The following is a 20,836-nucleotide window of genomic DNA, read 5'->3' as shown; positions in this document are numbered from 1 at the left end:
GGGCACAGCAGCCGGTCCGGTCGCGGGAACGCTCTGCGGTCAGCGATACACCCGCATCGGGGGTGCCACTGCAGGCGGGCCAGGCCCGAGTTCCCCGGCACCGGCATGGAGACCGGAGGGAGAGGCAGCCCGGAGCGTGGCATGGCGGCTCGGCTCTGTGCACAGGCCTGGAAACGTGCCGGGCACCGGGACCGCAGTCCGGCGGGGCGGGGCGGGGCCGACAGCGGCGGGGCGGGGCGGCGGGAAGCCGTGGGGCTGCGGCGCTGCCAGGAGCGCGGGCGGGAACGGAGCTGAGCCGAGCCGGGCCAGGCGGGAGGGAACAGAGTGGGGCTGGGTGGGAGCGCAATTCAGCCGAGCGCGGAGTCGCGCCGCCCCGGCCGGACTTTGTTGTCTTGGCCGCCGCCGAGCCTCGGCCGCTGCGACGCGGGGACGGCGGGCGGGATGTCCCAGGAGAGCCTGCTCGGGATGGACGAGGGAGCGCTGCGGAAGCTGGTGAGTCCCGCGGCAAGAGGGCAGAGGCACGGTGCGCGCTCGCGGCGGCTCCAGGGGCGGATCGGTGCCTGCCTGGGGGTGCCTCGGCTCCCTGAGCCCCCCGGGTCGGGGTAGGCTGTCCCAGGCGCGGGCAGAGCAGGAAGCGGAGTCAGCCGGGAAGGCCAGTCGACGGGAACAGGAAAGAGTGGGGATGCCGGTGGGAAGGGGAAGCTGTGCCGTGGGTCGGCAAGGGGTCTGCCCCCGACCGAGCCTCCTCCTGCCGTGCCGCCCTCAAACAGCTCTACGTGACGACACGTAGACCTGCCCGTGGCTCGTGGGCTGAGGAGCCCACTGCTCTTCGTGGAGTGATGTTGGGGCCGACGGACCACCCCTTCGGAGGTGTGGGGATGGGTGGTCTGGATTTCTCCCCATCCTGGCAGTGCTCCAGCTCTGCCATGTCCCAGCCAAGGTCTCTGGGCTGAGATGGAGCCCCAGAAGTGGTGATGGTTGCCGGTTGTACAGCCAGCCTAGGTAGGTGCAGCAAGCACTGCTTCTCCGAAGGCTTTTTCTTTGACCCGCTAGGCCTTTGCCTTCCTAGACCACCCTGCTTGTGACCCAGGTCTTCCTATGCTGTTGCGGCATGGGCTGGGGAAAGCCTGCTATGGGCTGACGTGAAGCAGGGAAGGAATTTTTTTTTCTGTTTAGGTTTTTGACTACTCAGCTAGAAGAGGATTAGGCCATATAAGGGAAAACTGCCTCACCCACCACTTGCTCCTTGCTCCTTTGCTCTCAGAAACCCTCCACTCTGCCTTACTTCTTTCTCACAGAAAGTGACACTTTGGCAGCAGCATCTGATGTCCCCAGGGATACTGCAAGAAAGAGGCTGGGGGACATAAGCTGGTTCCTGGAGCCCCCTCACCCCTGTGCTGGCTGAGCTGGGAGCTGCCAGGGAGCCTCTGCCCCCCCAACCCCTGTCATGTGCATCCACATGGTTCCCTCCTCAGCTGCCCACTTGTACCTCAGATCCAGAGAGGCCAGTTGGGATGAACCTGTCGGGAAACATAAAGGTGACCAAGGGCTCGAAGGAGCCTGGGGAGGGAGCTGAGGGTGATGGAGTGGATGCTGCAGAGTGGCCTGTAGGTGGATATCTAGAAGCAGGGGGTTGTTTGAGTGCTCAGGGCTGTGCTGAGCCCCAGGTTGTGCTCTGTTGGCCGTGGGCTGGGGAATGTTTCCTTCTCCCAGCCTCTCCAAGCCTCAATCTGGTTAGTGAGTATGCAAAGGGGAGAGGCAGGGCACGCTTGAGCTAGGAAAGTCATTGCCATGAGGTCCCCTTCTTATAGTTTGCAGCCTTTGGCAAAAGACTTCAGTGGTACATCTCTGTCACCCAGTGTCCTTTCTGCTTTCCTCTGCCAAGAGGCAGCCATGCTCCCTGTGGCTCCTTCAAAAGGTGACAGTGAACCTTGGGGCTGCAGGAGGTGTAGAGGTGTAGAGGTTTCCAGCCTCCCAAGTGCTGTGTGCTGAGGTGCTCCAGAGAGTTGGATGGGCGCAGGGCTAATTGCAGCCCTCCAGGAGGATCTGCCTGCTATGCCAGGGCTCTGAGCACCACTGTGTTGGGCACCAGTGGGGAAGCAGCCCACAGGTGCCCTTTCACAGAGCCGCTCTGTGTGCCGATGCTGGTGTTTGCTGGGAACCATTAATTTGCTGGCAGCTGGACAGGGCGTTGTGGGGCCCTGGCATGTGCTGATCCCTGAGCTTGCCTGTGCTGGTGGGACTGGGCCTCTTGCTCCCTTCCCAACTATTGTGGTTTCCGGCATGCTTTTACTGCCACAGAGCTTCCAAAGCCACTCATTTGCCTCATCTCAGCTCCCTGCTGACATGGAACAAGGCATTTTCTACTGCTCTGCTGCCATTTGTCCCATGGACAGAAGCCTTCCAGGACCTGGGTGCTGGTCAGGTCCCAGCTGCAGTCTCCTGGGCAGACCCTGGAGCTTGGGTGTTACACAGCATACATGGGTGCCAGTGCGTTCCCTCCACAAGGGTGTGCAGGGCTGGTGTCCCATTGTGACCTGCTCTTCCCAGCACTCTGGGCTTCTGCAGCTGCTGTGCACAACCCTCTTTCTCCCCCATCCCCACCACCTCCCTCATTGCCTGATCCAGCTGCTGAGGCCAAGCCACTCACTGTCAGCAGCTTATTTAGGGAAGGTCCAGGGCATTGGCTACCCAATGTGCAGTTGAGAACTGTGTTCCTGTCCTCAAAGCCTTTGGATGGCTGCAGGGAGAGTCATCCTTGCCCCAGGTCTCTGCCTCCAGCCCCTTGTTTGGAACTAACAAGTGGTTCCACCACTTCCCAGCCCATCAATGCTGCCCCATGCACAGGGAGCTGGGCTTCCCGGGTGGCCACCATTGCTGTTGGAAAAGCTGGGGAGAGGCCATGTCTCAGTGCTGTTGTCCTGGCAGTAGTGTCCCCGCTGCAGCAGCATCCCCAGGATGCCGGCAGCCATTCAGGGCAGACAGGAAATGAGAGGCCATATGGATGGAGGAACTGGTTTCCTCCCCAACACCCCCCTGCCCTGGTAGAGCAGTGGCTCCTGCTTTTCCCAGCTGCTTCCCAGCCCAGGAAGCTGTAGGCCCCAGCTCTGACCAGGATGCTGAGAGGGATGACACTGCCAGCTGGCATGGTGGGGACTGCTGGGGTGGGAGGGAGAGAGCAACCCAGTTCCAGGCAGCTCCCCCAGATGTTGTGTATGTTTTCAGCGTTGGTCTGCCCTCGGAGTTGGTGGTCCCAGCCAGTGGAATCTTCCCAGCTGGGGAAGGATAATGCTCCCAAGCTGGGCCTTGAGGCTGGCAGGGGTTGGAGTACTACAGTTTTGGGACATGGCATCTCTGCCTGCTAGCTTCGCTAGGATAATACCCTCCCTGGTCTTCAGACTCCAAGCAGTGAGGGCAAAGGCCAGTGGCTTCTCAAGGGCTCTGCAGGGAGGTCTGCATACAGGTGGTGGTTTGGGGCCTGTGGTGTGGCTCAGCTCGGGTCCAGCTGAGGGACCAACCCTGGATCCGTGCTGGAGCAGAACCCGGAGAGCCCAGATTGGTGGCCTGTTAGTGGCCTATGGGACTGTGGGACAGGAAGGGAGGGGACTGACGGTCTTGTCCTGTGGTGCAGCCATGGCTGCTCCCAGCGTGCTGAGGCTTGACACTGAGAGCAGCTGCTGTGTGTCATGGGGTTTAATGGGCTCCATGGGAAATCACCTGAGTTCCCAGTGTTGGGTCAGTCCTGATGTCCCACAGCAGGAGAGTGGGAGGATAGCAGGGCCTGGCTGGCCTTTCCTTGTGGATCTGGCTGCCTTCCGCCCCTTCAATATCAGAGGGGGGCCGTGCATGGCTTTCTGGAAGCACTGGGGCTGGTAGCAGGGCTGGACCGTGACCTGATCTGAAAGAGGGGGAGCAACACTGGGTGCTAGGTCCTGGCCTTGGGTGGGCTGAAGAGCACCCAAAGCACCTGTGAGATGTTTGCTGGGGGCGTTTGTGGGGGTACTTGTGGTCATGCTTCCCACGCACAGAGTGGACTTTGATTTAGGACAGATCCCACTTACGGTTTTGGCTTCAAGAGCCACCTGCCATCCTCTATTACTGGATGAGGATAAGGAGGGCTGCAGGGAAGCCACGAGGACCCATTGGTGGGGTGCTGGAACCCTCCCAACCAACATCTCCTGGAGGCTGTTGGGATGGGAGGAGAATAGGCTTTGCTGTCCTTCAGCTGCTGCATGGGCTGGGGTGAGTGGGAGGGGTAGTTCCAGAGCTGGCAACACTGGGAGGGGGCAGAACTGCAGGAATCATTGGGGGCTGCAGGGACCACCAGTGGATGTTGATTTCACATGCTCATCTCTTTGCCCCTCACATGCCAGAGGTCTCAGTGCCACCATGGTAGCCACTCCTCACCATGGCTGGTCCCAGCATCCTGTCCTGTGGTAGGCCATGCCCACTCCTTGTAGGGCCTGGCAGTGACAGGCAGTGTGCACTGGGCACGTGGGCTCCTTTGTCTGGAGCATGGGCAGCCCATGGCAATATGGCAGGGAGTGGCACCAGGGCTGAGACTGGCTCAGTGGCTAGACCTGGTGCTGAGCCCTGCCCTCTGCACCCAGCTCGAGGCCACGCTGGACCTGGCCGAACGGCGCCGCATCCGCTCGGCCATCCGGGAGCTGCAGCGACAGGAGCTGGAGCGGGATGAGGAGGCACTGGCATCCAAGCGCTTCCGCCCAGAGCGTAGCAGTCATAGACAGGATAACAAGGAGAACTGGCCACGGTGAGTCCAGTGGGGAGCCAGGGTCACCCACTGCCTCTGCCCAGAGGTTGGGGGCTGTGGTGTGTCTGGCCCCACTGTGACTGGTGCAAATTTGGGTGATTAGGAGGGTGGGAGCAGCTTGGCACATGTAGGGGCCCATTGTCTGGATCTGCCAGCTGCCCACCAGGGTACTTTGCTCCCAACTGCCCACAGCAGTTCCTGGCTGGCTGCCACTCTTGCCCCGCACAGGTCCCAGCAACTGGAAGAGGAGCAGCAGGCAGCCCTGGCTGCCTTGTCCCAGCAGCTTGAAGCCATCACCAGCGTGGAGGAGCTGACAAAACTGGTTAGTGACTGTGTGCTGGGGCAGACCCTGTGCCAGGGTGGACCCTGTGCTGGGGCTGACCCTGCTTCTCTCCCGGGTCCTTCCCTCTTGCAGCTGCGGGCAGCTGGTGAGTATGAGGAGCGCAAGCTGATCCGAGCTGCCATCCGTAAGCTGCGGGCCAAGGAGATTGAAGGTGAGACACCATTCCCATGTTCTGAGGTGGCTACCCTGAAGAACCTGCGATATGGGCAGCTCCTTCCTGAACAGCACCTTTGCTCCCATCCAGCTGCGACCCTGGCAGGGAGTGTGCAGGACAGCCAGAGAGACGGCAGCAAGCCCTGCACTGTGCCTGGGGATGCAAAAATTATCCAGAGGGACAACGCTGACACACCGGCCCTTACTGGGAGTGGGGAAAGCCCTGGCGAGGGCGGCAACAAGCCCCTGGGCACAGCCAGGAGCGGGGAAAGCAGCCGGCAGGATGGTACAGAGCTGCCGGTGCTGGCTGGGCCGGAGGCTGCTAAGCGGCCCCCTGCCCAGGATCCTGAAGCCTCGGCGGTGAGTGTGTAGGGTGCTATGAGGGACAGGACTGCTGAAGACCTTGCCGTTCCCTGGCGCTCCTGTATATCTGCAGCACAGAGCCCCTGGCAAGCTGTGCTCACCTGCCAAGAAAACTGTGGCAGGTGGGGGTGGGGACTCTGGGGACAGGGAGGACGTGTCTGGGCTGCGTCAGCATGACCCCAGCAGTAGTGAGCTGGGCTGGGGCTTCAGACCTGAATGCCCCTGGGCTTCTCCCAAGGACACAGACCGGCGGGGTTCTGGGGACCCATTGGCACATATGGTGCACCCCTCACTGTTCTGGCTTTTGGGAACGAGACTCTTTGGAGGCAACAGCCACTCATCTCTCCTGTCGCAGCTTCCTGCAGCAGTCCCGCTGCGCAGGTAGAAACACTGATCTCCCACCCCTCTTCCTGTAATGATTGTTTCTGTCAGCCCTTGAGGGGCCAGGGCTCATTCTGGAGCGAAGCTGGTAGCTTTCTGGATGGAGGAAGGATGAGCTGGTGGGCAGGGCTGGAAGAAATGGGCACATACAGGAGTTTTCAGTGCAGCAGGGGTGACCTTGCAGGGACTGTGTGGTGGTAGGAAATCCCTGCACCCACCCCTGCAAGATTGCCCTCTGAGGGTGAGGGTGGGAAGGGAAGAAGCAGTGGGTATAACTGCAGCTGGGCAGGAAGGCATGGGTTCCTCCTCCTGCCTCTGTCCAGCCCTGCTTCCCCCTCCACCTGCCCCAGGGCCACAGCAGGAGGCTGCAGAGGGCATGTGGCCCTGTGCCACCTTTCAGCACTGTCTGCCTCCCCATCTGGATGTGCTGCCCTACCGCCCCCAGTATTGGCTGTGCTGTGACACCTCTGAGCAGCTGGTGGGGCTGTCTCACTCTGTCCATCTGATACCTCCAAACCCAAGGCCACCTCCCTCTCTGGGCTTGGGACCTGGTTCCCCTGTGCCCCCTCAGGCTATGGTCCCCTCTCCACCTCCCTCTGCCCTGGAGTCATGGTAGCACCTGGAGCCTACAGTACTGCTAGAGGCACTGGCACAGCTACCACTGGCACCGTTCCTTGGCTGACACCAGGACACGCTAGCCCTGCTCAGATGTGTGTTGAACACATACACCTGTCACCTGTGTGTGGACCAATGCCCATCATTTGACAAGCAGAGCTGCAGGTGCCACAGGCAGAGACAGGGTGATGTAAAACTAGGTGCTCCCTGGATCATGAAGCCCTGGAATGCCTCGTCTGGGGGCATGGGGCAGGAGCTGTCCTCTTCCACCTGCTGGCATCCATGCTAATAAGGCTAGTGTGCTTGGTGCAGCTGCCAGAGAGGGACCCAAGTGTCAAGTTGTTGCTCTGTGACCTGGTGCTGATAAACCCCCAGAGGAGTACCAGGAGCCCCAGAGGTGTGCAGAGTCTGGGGCCCTGCTTCAGTAGACACAGTGTCTCACTCCCTGCCCACTGGAGGCCGCAGCGTGTGGGGACACTTGTCCCCCTGCCAATCTCCTGCACCGACCCCTGTGCAGGGACTGGCTTGCCCATCCCCAGCAGCATGCAGGCAGAGACCTGGATGGCATGAGAAGAGGCGACAGCCTGCGTGTCCCTGGCCAGGTGGCAGGGATGGGACACAGTGACCCCATCAGAGGCTGGAGTGGAACTGGTTCTGTTCTCACCCCCTGCTCTCCCCAGGCCCATAACCGAGAAGATGTGGTGGAGCAGGAGCACATCCCAGCTGGGATGCAGGAGCCGTGCAGCCAGCAGGCGGGAGACCTGCAGAAACCCAGTGCCCAGGGTGAGTCCCCACAAATGTCCATGACAAAGCCCCATCTGGGTACATGCCCAGAGCCAGAGCTGTACCTGGACAGCTGCAGGACAATGAGGGGCACATCTCCCCAGCAGGGGAGCTGGGTTCCTGGAGGGGCTGCAGAAGCAGGGATGCACTGCAGGCTTCCCCAAGCAGAGCCTCTTTTTTCACCCACAGACATGGTCTCGGGGACCCTTGTGTGCCTGGAGCTGCAGCCAGCCCCAGAACCCAATCCAGAGCCTGAGGATGGTATTGAGGAGCTGGAGCAGGGCCAGCCCCAGAGGCAGCACCAGGGAGCCTGGAAGGAAGGGAGCCTGGGGGGCCCAGCCAGTGCCCTGGAATCCAGTGCAGAGCAAAGCCCCAGAGGGGAGCAGGCCCCCCTGGGCCAGCCCAGTGGTGCCAGCCAGGTACAGAACTGGTGGCAGCTGCCACTGTCCTTGCCTGCGGCTGATGGTCTGTGAGCGAAGGCAGCTTAACAGGGGGACTGCATGCAATCCTCAACTGAGCACTCTGCCCCTCTCCTCCCACAGCTCCATGTTGGGGTGCACTGCCAGGCACTGGGGCCAGATGGGAGACACGGGAGGCCACCAGTGGGTAAGTGCAGCCCTTGGGGGAAGGGAGGTGGGACATGAGGGCTGTGCCCCCCCTGGCAGCAGGGCAGTGCTGCCCCAGGGCCCCCCCACTCTGCTGCCCTGCGGCATGCACATCCCAGGCACCCCCTGGGGATGGAGTCCAGCCTACACATGCTGGAGCAGGAATGTGAGTGCAGGACATGGCCAGGCCAAGGGCCACCCTAGCCGGAGGCTGATCACTGCCCAGCTCAGCAGTGGCAGTGTCCACTCTGGCCAGGGAGCTGAGTTCCAGGCAGACTTTTTACCTGGCTCCCCTCTCTAGCCAGGCCGCTGCAGGGCCATGAAAGGGAATCGGTGCCGGCAGCAAACTCTGGCCTTTTGCATTCTTTGTCCCAATAAGGCTGAGAGCCATGCGTGACTGGCTCTGACCACCCCCTCACTCCCTGGAGCCTTGCACCCTCCGGGGCCTCCTCACAGCCCTGAGGGATTCCAGTGGCCAGCAGCTGCCCTCTTCCTACTGCTGGGAAAACTGTCTCTGGGGCTGTGCCAGGAGGAAACAGAAAAACCAAAAAGCAGCTCTTTGCTCCCAGGGCCAGGGTCCCTCTGAGGAGCCCCTGGAGGCTGCTGGCTCCAGGGAAAGGCAGAAACCCTGGGAAGATGCTGAGCTGCAGCATGGCACAGCCTGGGGTTCAGGAAAGTGTGCAGGACCTGACCGCCCCTTGTCTCACAGGAGACTCAGACATGGGTTCTGAGGAGAGGCTGAATTCACCCCCTGCTCCTGGCTCCATGGGCATCAGTGAATCCAGACCTAGGGGGCAGAACCCTGCCTGCACCCCACAGGGGCTGAGCCACTCGACCCCCTTACCCTCCCCTCCAGAGGTGATGCTGTGCTAGGGCCATGCAGGGGTAGGATGATCCCAACCTTTTGGCACAGACCCCAAGGTACCCCCCACTGCTCTGTTGGGCACAGGTCTCCTCTGCAATGTGGTTTGGCACTGCAGGGCAGAGCCCATGCCTGGGGTGTGGGGCAGCCTACAGGTGCTGGAAGATTTTGGCACTATTCACTGGGGAGTGTGGAGTGATGGGGAAGGGAACCCTAGGGTGCTGTACTGTGGGAATCGCAGGTGCTGCACCCTGTGCCGTCCTTACCCTCTGCTCCCTTTGTCCCATTCATTCCCTATCCGGGCTGTCTCTTCCCAAGCCCCAGTGTCCACCCAGGATGTAGCAGGGGCCCCTGCTCATCTGAACACTCACCAGTGGGAGCAGGTGCCCTCCTCCCTGTGCTCAGCTGGCTCCACGGGTAAGATCCCAGTGGTGGCTGCCTCTGTTTTCTGCTTCCCCGTGGCAGGAGGTTCCTGATGGAGCCTGGGCAGGCACAGAGCTCTGCAGTGCTAGGACGTTGCAGGATGTTGCTGGCCATCCACCTGCTCTTTTGGTCCCTGCCCAGCATCCTACCTTCCCTCCTTCCCATCCGTCTGCACAAGCACCCGGCCCCGGCAGGAATAGGGAGAGGGGGCAGGGGCTTTGGGGAAGCCTCAGGGCGTGCTGTGTGCGTGGCAGGGTATCCGCGGGGTTGTGTGTGGTGGAGTCTCTGCGGGGCAGCAACACATCTTGTGGGCACTGTGGAGGGCTGCATGCGTGGTCAGGCACCCCAGGGGTATTGTGTGTGCATCGTGTGGGCAAGCTGGGGGACTGCATGCACGATGTGGCACTCCGGGGATGGTGGGCAGCATGCTTCGTGTGGGCACCCCAGAAAGCTGCATGCACGGTGCGGGACCAAGGAGGGGTCGCAGCCCCGGTGCGGTCACCCGCGGGCGGCCGCAGCTCGGTGACCCCGTGCCCATCCCCGCAGCGCCGCGCTCCGCTGGGCCCCCGCCGCCCTCCGCCGCCGGCTCGGTGCGGGAGCGCGCGCAGCGTTTTGGACCGGCGGGGGCGGGCGACGCGGGGGGGCGGGCCGGGGCCGGGGCCGCCCAGTGGCAGCGGGGGCCCCGCACGGCCCCGCCGGCGCCCGCTCAAAACGCACGGGGCAGCAGCGGCGGAGAGCAGCGCCTGGACCCACGCCCCGTCGGCCCCCGCCTCGACGCTATGAAGACCTTCTTCACCATCGAGATCAAGGATGGACGTGTGCAGTCCCTCACGCCCCGCATCACGGCCGCCCCCGGCAGCCAGCGGGCAGGTGGGCACTGATGGGGTATGGAGTGAGCAGGACAGGTCGAGCAGGCGGGTGGCATGTGCTGGGAGGCTGGACATCATAGGAGTGATGGGCATGGTGGGTGTCACGCAGGGAAGTGGAACTGGGAACGGTGGGCATCTGGCAGGGAGGTGGGTACCACAGCAGAATGGGTGCCAGCAGGACCAAGCACTGTGGGACCGTGCTCCCGATGGGACTATGTGCACAGCTTGGCAGTGGTGCAGGTGGGTGCCAGTAGGAAGCCAGGTACTGACAGATGGCGGGCTCTAGTGGGCAGATGGAGGTGGGTGGGCAGTGCTAGGCCAGGCTGGTGCTGATTGATAGCAGCAATAGCATTTGGGTGCTGGTGACCTGAAGGCTGAATACGGGTGTTGCCAGAAGAACAGAGCTTGCCTGGCAGCCCTCACCCCTTGGCAGGCACACTCAGCCTACTCAGGGCATCTCGGTCCAGGAAGACCATCTGGCCCTGCAGCCTATCCCCAGCCCCACTGTCCTGCCATGCTTGTGCTCGGGATCATTCCCCAGTCCCTGCCCTGTGCCCACAGCCCTGCCCCATCCTCTGTCTCCTCTGACCTGCTGGCTCAGGGAAGGCCACGCCATTCTGCTGTGTCCCATTCTGCTGCTGTGCTGTGTTTGCTCCAGCCCTGCCCCAACCCTGCCAGCCTGCAGACATGGCTGGCTCGGGATGTTCCTGTGGCCATCCCTCACACCAGGAAGTCTTGGCTCCAGCTGGAGCACTGCAGAAAGTGCCCTTCCTTAGGGAGGAGGATAAGCCAGGGCGGTGAGGGGGCTGGTTTCCCCAGCCCTTGCTGTGCCCAGAGCCCTTTCCCTGTGCCAGGGCTTGGTGCTTGCTGCCAGGATGCATGGGGTAGCCAGGCTGCTCAGCCAGAGCCACTCCCCACCCGTAGGGCTGAGCCTGCCAGGCTGGAGCAGACCCCACATGCCTCTTGCTCCCCTTGCAGAGGTGACTCTGGGGCTGCGGAGCACCCCCATTCGCATCACCACCATCCCCAGCAGCGTCAGTAGCATCTGCAACATCAACAGTGTCAGCAGCAATGTCACCAAGGTGAGTGCCCAGGGGGCCTTGGTGCTGTAGGGCTGTGCCCCACCTGGGCATTGCCTGACAGCTCCAGGGCTTGGAGTGGGGATCAGGAGCCCATGGGGTGGCAGCACGTCCCAGAGGCTCTGGCTGGTTTTGGGGTTAGTGCTTTTGGTTGGAGGTTTTTTCACCAAGGGACCCTGGGCTTTGTGTGTGGTTGCACAGCCCCACAGGAGCCCCCTGCACTCTGGACTGTGCCACCATGTAACCCAGACACTTAGAGAGTGGGAGGGAAGCAGGCCGGGAGTCTTGTGGGTCTCCCTCTGTTTTAAACATCTTTAAGGGTGTCAGTGGCTCAGGGAAAAACCCGTTGCCGCCCACTCCTGTGCTTCCTCCTGGAGATGGAGCTTGGCCATGGCACAGGGGAACCTGCTGTGGGGCGGGGCTCCCTGAAGGTCTCTAACACACCCTGGAACTGTGGGTTGGGGTCTTGCCTGTTCCCACTCCACAATCCTGAGCAGAGAGCGGTGTGGCAGTCCCAGCCCACCTGGTCCAGGAGGGATTCTTGGGTGCGACTGGAGAAAAACCCCAAAAAAACAACCACTCTTGAGTGTTTCGGGGGGAGAGTGGGCTGCAGCTACCCTGAGGCTGGGTGTGCACAGGAGACAGCCCCATGTCCAGCCCTTCAAGTGCTTTTATCTGCTCTTGCCCATTTAGGGTAATGTGAGGCGCCCATGCGCTGCCTTGGCAGGACCTGGGATGTCAAACACATCTCTGCCTCACTCACAGCCCTGTGCATGCCCAACTGCCTCTGCAGGAACAGCACTGCCAGTGACTTATGGCACTGCCAGGGGCTGTGGTACCTCCAGTGGCCTGAGGCACACTGGTGGCTGTGGCACCACTGGTTCACCCCATCCTCAGCCCAGCCCTCCTCAGTATGAGGCAGGCAGTGCCCACAGCCTGACAGGACTGCCCTCAGGTGCTGCCCACACCTGCCAGCAGGTCCTGCCTGTGGGCAGCTCACTACCTGCAACGGGGTGACTTAGCCATGCTAAGGCACATGGGTGGACTTGGCCAGAGCACCCATCAGCTCTCATTAAGGTATTAGTGGGACTGGCTGGCGGGGTGGGAGGCCTGAGACCCATCAGCTGCCTGACAAAAGACGGCAGCCTCCAGGTGTTCTCCCAGTGGGCAGGGAAGAGGAGGAGGAGGACAAGGGAGCAGTGCTGGCAACTCTGCCAGGTAGGGCTTGGTTAGAGGGACCAGCGGGTTGCAGGGACCCAGGGGCAGTAGCCACTGAGATGTGTCCTCTTGCTGGTGGGGTGCTGCCTAGGCCCATCATGCAGGGACCTGCTCCCCCAGAGGCAAGTATCAGGCAGCATAGGGGTATGGAGACCTCCAGAAATCCTGACTGTGGCCAAGGCCCTTGTACCGGTGCCAGCCTGGGGCTGGAGGTGTTGGTGTCCTGTGAGTGATGCTGGGCATGGAGTGGGAGGACATTCAGGTGAAAGGGAACAGCAGTGGCTGGCCCTGTCACTCATCCAGCACAGCAGTTGTCAGGCCTGGTCCCCATTGCTGTGTCCCACAGCCGCCAGGTTGGTGTCTGGCTCTGGCAGCCTCTGGGGCAGGGGAGAGGCGACTTGCAGGGCTCCCCTTGCCAAGCCACCTGGTTGCACAGGTGGACATGCTGCCAAGTGTGGCGCCTGGCTCAGCACCCCTGCGCAGGACCCCCAGCTGCTGGGACCAGAATAGCCCACAGGCAAGGAGCAGGCCAACCTCCATCTGAGGGGGTGCCCCTGCACCCCTATAAGGGGCAGCAGACAGCTGAGCAGGGCTCACTGCAGTGCCCGTACTGCCACCATGCTGGAAGTCAGCTTGAAGGAGCTGGCACAGGCTGAGCTGGCCAAGCTGTGTCGGGACCTGGCAGCATTCCAGGGGGCAGCAGAGGGGCAGCTGGAGTGGGCACTGCAAGCAGGTGCAGGCAGTGGAACAGGCACTGAAGACACTGAAGCAGGAGCACCTGGAGCTGCAGGCAGGGCTGGGGTGCCTGGGCTGCTGCCTTGACCTCCTGGCACCAGGGCTGCAGGACCCTCCCAGGGAAGACATCAGCATCCTCTTTCTGGAAGCACAGGACCCTTGCACCCACTTTGAGGGCACTGAGGATCCCAGCAACCCCATGGCCCATCCACCCACTTTCTCCAGCACACGCCAACAAACGGCCCTGCACCTCTCCCGGACCAACAGTAGTGTGAGTGTGGGCAGCCCTGCCCCACAGTGGGGGGTGGGAGGTGGCAGCAGCCCCCAGGGCTCCTGAGAGTGTCCAGAGCCCCAGCACAAGATGGGACTGTGGCTGTGGTGCATGAGAACACGGCACTGTGGGGACCTTTTGGGCTCCTGGGCTGCAGTGCCTGCCTGCTCTGCATTTCCAGTGTGCCAGGTGGGAGGCCACAGGCAGCTGTCCTGCCCCCAGTGCAGCACTAGGCACAGGTGGTGGTATGGGCACATGTGGGCAGTATCAGCTCCTGCTGACAACTTTGCCATGGGCTAGGTCCTGTCCCACAGGATGCGGCACTGGGCCAAGTGTGTGCGTGGCTGCTCCAGGCTAGCTCCAGCATCCCTGCTGCCTCTGTGCCCTATTCCGGGCCTGGCTTACTGTCTATTGAGCATTGCTGGGGGGTCGTGCTGAAAGGGACTTGGCATCCTGGCTGTGCTTGGGCAGGGGCTGAGGTGGCCTAGATCCTGGCAGGGACATGGGGGAGGTTCTTGATCTCCTGTGCAAGCTCTTCTCTTCACTAAGTCCCTTAATTCCATGGAAATCTCTTGTGCTGCTAATGGTGCACACTAGCCTTGCCAGCACCTTGCCTGCTGCTGGGCACCAGGCACTGCCCAGCCTGAAGCCTCAGCCAGCCCCTGTCTGTTGGGGGCCCAGCTGCCTCCTGACACAGAGCAGGGAGTATCTGGAGATATTTTAGCAGCCAGACTGGGAGGAGATCAGGGACTGCTGGGCCCTCTCAGGGCAGTGGATCCAACAACAGGGTGCCATGCCCCTCTGCCTGCCTTGGGTCCTGCAGATGCCTGTGGCATCCCACCAGCTGAGAGCTCTTTTGCTGCATGTGGCATGTCCTCTCCCGGGTCCTCACTGCCTATGGCACTCAGCATATGTTAGGGTGATGGAGGTCTGGACCCTGAGCAAGGGTAGTGGGGTGGCTGAGCTGGCAGAGATTCAGCCATATGGTGTTGTCCTTGCAGATGGAGGCAGAGGTGGTGGAGCAGCCTCAGGCAACGAGAGTGGAGCCAGAGCTGCCCAATGGCATGAAGGTGCAAGTGAGGGAGGTGGAGAGAAGGAGCAAGTTGAATGTCGAGGACCTGAGCAGGATTGAGGATGAGGATGTTCTGGATAAGATGGTACCTCTTTCTCTGGCTTGGGCTTCTGGGGGAAGATGAGGGAACCGTAAGCTAATGGCAGAGGAGTGATGTTGACCTCCCTATCCTGCAGCTGGATCGGACAACAGACTTCGAGGAGCGACGGCTGATCCGAAATGCCATGCGGGAGCTGCGCCAGCGCAAGCGAGGTACTTGGGAACAGTGACTCCCACTGGGGTTGGAGCAGTGGCAGTGCCAGTGTAGAGTGCTGGAGTGGGGCTTTCCAGCCATGGGAAGCAGGAGGGCATATGCTGGGTCCACTATTGCCCCCCAGCTGTGCCAGGCCAAGGACATCATCCTTACCATAAGCCGGTTGCCAACAGCAGCCGTAACACCCCTGGTGCCCACCACCCTGCCTCTCACTGCTGATGCTGTCTCCTACCTGTGTTTGCAGACCAGCGGGAGAAGGAGCGAGACCAGCGGCTGCAGGAGGCGAGGAGCCAGGCTGTGGCAGGAAGGGCTGGCCACACCACCGAGACCACCACCACAAAGAGCACTCAGTCAGCTGACGGCTCGGCACGCAGCACCATCACCAAGACTGAGCGTCTCATCCAGTCTGGTATGAGCCAGGCTGGGGGGCACTCGGCTTACTGGCTGGTGTGCTGGCCCTTCAGGGGCTGTGCAGAATCCTTCCCAGTGCTCTGCCACCATAGTTCCTCTGCCATTTGCTGCTTGTCCTGGGTCTGGCTCAACTGTGCTGGGAGCAGGCTGTAGTTCACAGTTGAGTCAGACTTGCTCAGAGCCTGCCTGGTGATCATTAAGAGATCTGCTCTGGGGATTTTCCACCTGATCCCCACCCTCTTGGGGTGTCTCCTACACCCCTGTTGTCCCAGTCCTTGGGTGGCTCAAGCTGACTGGCTGCAGGGGCTGAGAGCAGCTCCCTGCTGCTTTGTGCTGGCCTCTTTGCTCTACCTGGGGTGCACGTGCCCTCCATCCTCCCTCTGCCTGACATTTCTGTGGCTCTACCGCCTAGGACTTCTCCCCATGGCACTGTAGGGGTGCTAGTGTGCTTGGCAGCAGCAGGTATCTGTGGATGCTGCTGCTCCCAGTGCAGCTGTTTCCATTGCCTTGTCCCTGCAGGTGATGGCACCAAGACCTCCCGTACCACAACCATGGAGTCGAGTTACACCAAGAGATTGGACAGTAAGCTTTTCCTGCCCTTTTTCCACAGCATCATCAAGGTTAACCCTGGGGCGTTGCTGCCACTGAGCCATCACTGCCCTGGTGCAGGCCAAGTCCCTAGCATGGCTCCCCTCAGCTGCTGTCCAGGGCCTCTCTCCTTCCTCTCTCTCTGCAGATGGCAACGGCACGTTCGTTCAAACCAAATCATCCTACAGCTCCTCATCCAAGAAGACTGGGAGGTGAGTGGTGGTGTCTGTAGGGACAACCCCACATAGTCCCTGTCACTCATCTGCTTGCACAAACCCTGTGCCCAGCTTGTGGTGTGCCCGTGGGAGGGTGTCCCCAAAGCCTCCTGGCCCTTGGGGTATGCTCCCTGTGTTCAGAAGCCCTCATGGGCACAGAAATGTATCTGCCAGTTGGGAACCTTAAGCCATCCAAAGTGCCAGAGTTGGCAAAGGGCTGAAGCCACACTTACCCTTCCCTGGGCTACCCATAACCCCCTTTGCATTGTTTCTCTCTCAGCATCTTCGACCGTGAGGATGAGAGTGCCTCCAGGCAGAGCAGCCTGGCCGCGCTGGAGCGACGTCAGGCAGAGAAGAAGAAGGAGCTAATGAAGGCTCAGAGCCTGCCCAAGACATCAGCCTCACAGGCACGCAAGGCCATGATGGAGAAGCTGCAGAAGGAAGGCGGGAGGTGAGGCTGGGCCTGGCGCAGGCTGGCTGGGGCAGTGAATGCTGTGCAGATAACACCCATGGATAACACTGTGTCTCCTGCCATAGCTCACCAAACCCTGCGTCACAGACCACTGTACAGCGTTCCTCCAGCTTTGGTGTGCCCAACGCCAGCAGTATCAAGCAGATGTTGCTGGACTGGTGTAGAGCCAAGACCCGGGGCTATGAGGTGGGTGCCACCTCCTCTTCCCATCCCAGGGCTGGTAATTCTGTCCCTTGGTAACTCTCTTGCCTTCTCAGCATGTGGATATCCAGAACTTCTCGTCCAGCTGGAGTGATGGCATGGCCTTCTGTGCCTTGGTCCACAATTTCTTCCCTGACGCGTTTGACTATAGTAAACTGACGCCCCAGAACCGTCGCCACAACTTCGAGGTGGCCTTCTCTTCCGCAGAGTACGTACCTCTCATGCCATCATGTGGGCTTGGGGCGGCTCTCCTGCTCGCTGCTGGGGCGAGGGGGACACACAAGAGTGATGGTGCTGGAGGTCAGTGCCTGTATGTGTCGCTCCCCCCATGGCATATATCTAGGTTAGGTGCCATGGAAAAGCAGCGGCTGCCTGGGTAGAGTCACGAGAGGCCAGTGCAGCTCAGTATGGTGTGGTGAGGGTCGGGTTCCTGGGTGTAGGGCAGGGCAGCAGCCCCCCAACAGTATATCCCATCCTGGGTGCCAAGTGTGGGACTGCAGCCTGTGGGGAGCAAGGTTTGCCTGTGCCAGGTGCCTCCTTTCACAGTTGTAGGGGCTCAAACACCATCGCAGCTTCTCCAGTCTCTTCCCTTCCCTTTTTGCTTCTGGTTCTCCTGGGTGCTGAGAAATGGAAGTGTGCCCAGCTGGAGGGCTGGCAGCCAGATCCTCTCTCCTTCCTTCTGTCTCTCTCCCACCCATCCACTCCTCTCCTCCAGCACCCTGCCCGGGTGCAGGACTGGAGGTAGGGGTCCCATCTTGCTCATGTCTGGGGCCTTGGGGTGAGCTAGGGGCTCCCACGAGCTCCCTGGGTGCGGTGGTGCTGTTTGGTGGAGCGAGAAGGGAGCTGCAGGCCTGGCTCTTGGCGCTCTTGGTAATGGACCTTTTGCCGTAAATGGGGAACCAGTGCGCGGACTTGAGAGAGCCATCATCTGTCCAGCCTGGAAGCCAGGTGGCCTCTCGTCCTTCCTCCTCCTCCAGCTCTTGTGAGCATCCTCTCCTGAGCTTCCTGCACCAGGGCTGTGCCGTGAGGTTCCAAGCAGAGCTGGGCAGGAGGGCTGGGCTTGCCCCACCATCCTCCCGACACGTCTATATAGGAGCTATATAGAGTGTTGCTCTGCTCTGGAAGGCGCTCCCTGAGCACCTGGCGTGCCAGAACACCTCACTCCTCCTCTTCCTCTGTCTGTCCTTTCCTCTGGACCTCATGCCTCTCCACACTGCTCACCCGCTGCCCCCTATCTCCCTTGCTTGTGCCCCCCAGTCTCACTGAATGGCCTTGCCACAGGGTGCCCAGAGTCCTCTTACCCCTGCATCACGCACCCCCAGAGCATGCCAGAGCAGAGCAGCCACTGGGGGGATGGGAACTGCACTGATCTGTGTCTCTTGTTTTCTCTTCCTCCCCTCCTTGACTGGGCTGCGGTCACTGGCTTGCCCCTCTCTCTCCCTGCACCCAGGAAGCACGCGGACTGTCCACAGTTGCTGGACGTGGAGGACATGGTCCGGATGCGCGAGCCAGATTGGAAGTGTGTGTACACATACATTCAGGAATTCTATCGCTGCCTGGTCCAGAAGGGGCTGGTAAAAACCAAAAAGTCGTAGCCATTGTCACCCCCCCCGGACCAATGGTGAGAACCTTCCCCTCCAAGTATCTGCCCGTGCCCCACCACCACCAGGGCTCAGCTGGGAAGCAGCTGCCATGGCTGGGGAAGGGCTGGGGGCTGCCAGTGGGTAAGGGGCAAGTCATGGTGGTGCCAGGCGGGGCCCAGCTGCAGCCAGGAGATGGGCAGAGCCAGCTGGTTGGTCTTGGGCCTTCTGGAATAGCATCCATGGGGGCTTGGGCAGGGGAGACTGTGTCACCCTGTGGAGCCATTGGCTCTCCAGCTATGGAGAGAGCGGTAGTGGAGAACAGTGCCCTCCCCCCCAGCTGAGCCTGACTCAGGGATCAGCTGCTGGGGACTGCTCTGTGTGCTCTGAGTGGTGCTGCTCGAGTGTAGGTGATCCCCCGGGCTGCTGCAGCATCACTGCTTGCACTTGCTGCCTCCTTCCCCTGCCCCAGGGTACATGCCCAGCCCCAAGGTGCTGCCTGCTCATATATGGGCAGGAGCAGGAGTCTGGAAAGTGTGACTCAGTGCTTGGGTCTTGCCTCATCCTGTAATGTTTGTGCCTGTCTCAGGGCATCCTGTCTAGTGCCAGAGCCATGGCTCCCCAGCTCTGCACAGCACTGCCACACCAGGGCCCAAACAATGGCTTTATAAGGGCAGAGCTGCTCTTTGCACTGCCGTTGCTCTGCCATCACCCTCCCACTCCGAGCCAGGCTGGCAGTGGCAGGGAAGCTTTCCCAAGGCCCCCCATCCCCACAGTGCCCAAATCATGAGTGCCAGCCAGGATGTGGGCTCAGAGTCCACTGACCAGCGCAGCAAAGGCATCAGGGGAAGACTGGGACTGTGGGGCCCAGGGAGGGGCTCTCTTGGGAGTCTGACCTTGGGGTGACTGTGGGAAAGAAGAGCTGTTCTGCAGGGTCAAAGCCTGCAGTGGGGCTACTACAGCAGGAGGAGTGGGGGTAACAAGGCTTGGGGCGAGGATGTTGTGGTGCTAGGTGACAACATGGGGTTTGGACCCTCCTTGTGCATCCTGTTCTTGGGGCAGAGCCCTGCTGGAAGATGGCCCAGGGCCACAGCAGCTGAGCTAACCGTGGCAGCAGCAGGGGCTGCCAGCTCAGCCCCCAGTACTGGTGCAGCCCCTGCCCCAGCAGAAGCAGCCTGGGCTGCGCCAGCACTATCTGTCCACAGGAGGGGACAATGCCTGGCAGGAGTGCATGGGCCTGGGCAGGCCCAGGACAGGGGTGACAGCAATGGCAGTATTGCTTCTGTGCCCCCACAACCCCAGTAGAAAGACTAGAGGATTGAGGTGGTTGAATCCTCTCCATGCCCTGCCTGGTTGTCATAGTGACTCATAAACGTGTTGTTAGCCTCCCTGACCACCCAAGGAGCCCCAGTTTGGGGAGAGAGATGGCCCAGAGAGCTGGATGGGTGGTGAGGACAGCATGGCCACCCCACAAGAGGGGCAGTGGCAGAGCCACGAGGCTGTAGGGATGGGGGCACAGCTATGGCTGATCTGCCAGGGCCCCCCCTGAGGCTGCTAGCTGCTGGAACGGGGTCCTGGATGGACCCCTGCACCATGCTGGAGCTGGGAGAGGAGGTGGTCAGCACAGGCCAGGTTGAGCTCACTGAAGCAGGACAGTGCCCACTCCAGCAGTGGGGGTGTGCTGAGCCTGAGGCAGGCAAGCTGGACTGGCAGGAGGCAGAAGAGCAGTGCCAGGGCTTGAAGCAGAAGCGAGGGGCAGCATGTGACCAAGACCCTCTCCTGCTTTCCCTGGACCAGCCGGTTGGGCTTGAGGCTGCAGAGACACATGTGCAGGCAGGCAGGGCTCTCCCTAGGGTGCACCAGCAGCTGCTAGAGGAGGAGGAGGGTGGGCACAGCCTGAGCAGGTCATGACTACCAGCACCAAGAGCTGTGGCAGAACATCAGGAAGGGCAAGGGGTGCAAGCAGGTGGGCAAATCCTCGTGGGCAGGCAGCCCCCAGGGCAGGCAACCCATGCTCATCCCAGTTCCAGGAGCAGCAGGACTGGAGGTACCAGGGGCTGGGCAGGAGCTGAGCAGGACTGAGGACAGCAGTGCCCAATGCCAAAAGGCCCTGGGCAGTGTAGGGTTCCTGTCCCAGCCTCCATGTGGGGCAGCTTGCCTGAGGGCTTCATCTCTCTAGGATGCTGGTGGACTGCGTGCCGCTGGTGGAGGTCGAAGACATGATGATCATGGGGAAGAAGCCAGATGCCAAGTGCGTCTTCACCTACGTGCAGTCCCTCTACAACCACCTGCGTCGCCACGAGTTGCGCATGCGGCAGAAAGAGTGCTAGAGCCTGCCCTGCCCATCCCCTGCTGCCCTTGCCCCCGGGGCTGCCAGTGGGCAGGGGAGCTGCCTGCCTCAGGAGGGTCCAGGGCGGCCACAGGTCTGGCACTAGGGACAGGGGAATTCTGCCACCCGGGCACCCCCACACCTCTGCCTTGCCAGAGCTGCCTCTGCCCCAACCAGCTGTGAGCTGACCCCAGGGCCAGGAAGGCACTGCTGGGGATGCTCCTGGCTTGGTTTGCCCCATGCA

The 20,836-nt window shown here is 61.3% G+C and overlaps 1 protein-coding gene across 3 annotated transcripts; it reads left to right on the top strand.

Moving 5' to 3' along the window:
* The first annotated feature begins 281 nt into the window (after nucleotides 1-281).
* SMTN (smoothelin) lies at nucleotides 282-20,533 on the top strand. Of its 3 annotated transcripts, XM_071571988.1 has the most exons (22): nucleotides 282-492; nucleotides 4,611-4,771; nucleotides 5,000-5,093; nucleotides 5,187-5,265; nucleotides 5,359-5,627; nucleotides 7,307-7,409; nucleotides 7,599-7,828; nucleotides 7,952-8,015; nucleotides 9,195-9,293; nucleotides 9,846-10,169; nucleotides 11,147-11,250; nucleotides 13,355-13,471; nucleotides 14,473-14,628; nucleotides 14,720-14,795; nucleotides 15,041-15,205; nucleotides 15,727-15,789; nucleotides 15,944-16,007; nucleotides 16,291-16,461; nucleotides 16,548-16,668; nucleotides 16,740-16,891; nucleotides 18,134-18,304; nucleotides 20,443-20,533. In XM_071571988.1, the coding sequence occupies exons 1-21, from the start codon at nucleotides 442-444 to the stop codon at nucleotides 18,276-18,278; spliced, it is 2,808 nt and encodes a 935-aa protein (XP_071428089.1). In that variant the 5' UTR covers nucleotides 282-441; the 3' UTR covers nucleotides 18,279-18,304; nucleotides 20,443-20,533. The 3 variants fall into 3 exon arrangements, with proteins under 3 accessions (XP_071428089.1, XP_071428090.1, XP_071428091.1); XM_071571989.1 differs by lacking the exon at nucleotides 9,195-9,293; XM_071571990.1 differs by lacking the exon at nucleotides 13,355-13,471.
* The last annotated feature ends 303 nt before the right edge of the window (nucleotides 20,534-20,836 follow it).

This window comes from Pithys albifrons, chromosome 17 (genome assembly GCF_047495875.1).
Source record: "Pithys albifrons albifrons isolate INPA30051 chromosome 17, PitAlb_v1, whole genome shotgun sequence".
NCBI lineage: Eukaryota > Metazoa > Chordata > Aves > Passeriformes > Thamnophilidae > Pithys > Pithys albifrons.
The sequence above is the reverse complement of the archived record's forward strand: the minus strand, read 5'-3'. Positions and strand labels throughout refer to the sequence as shown.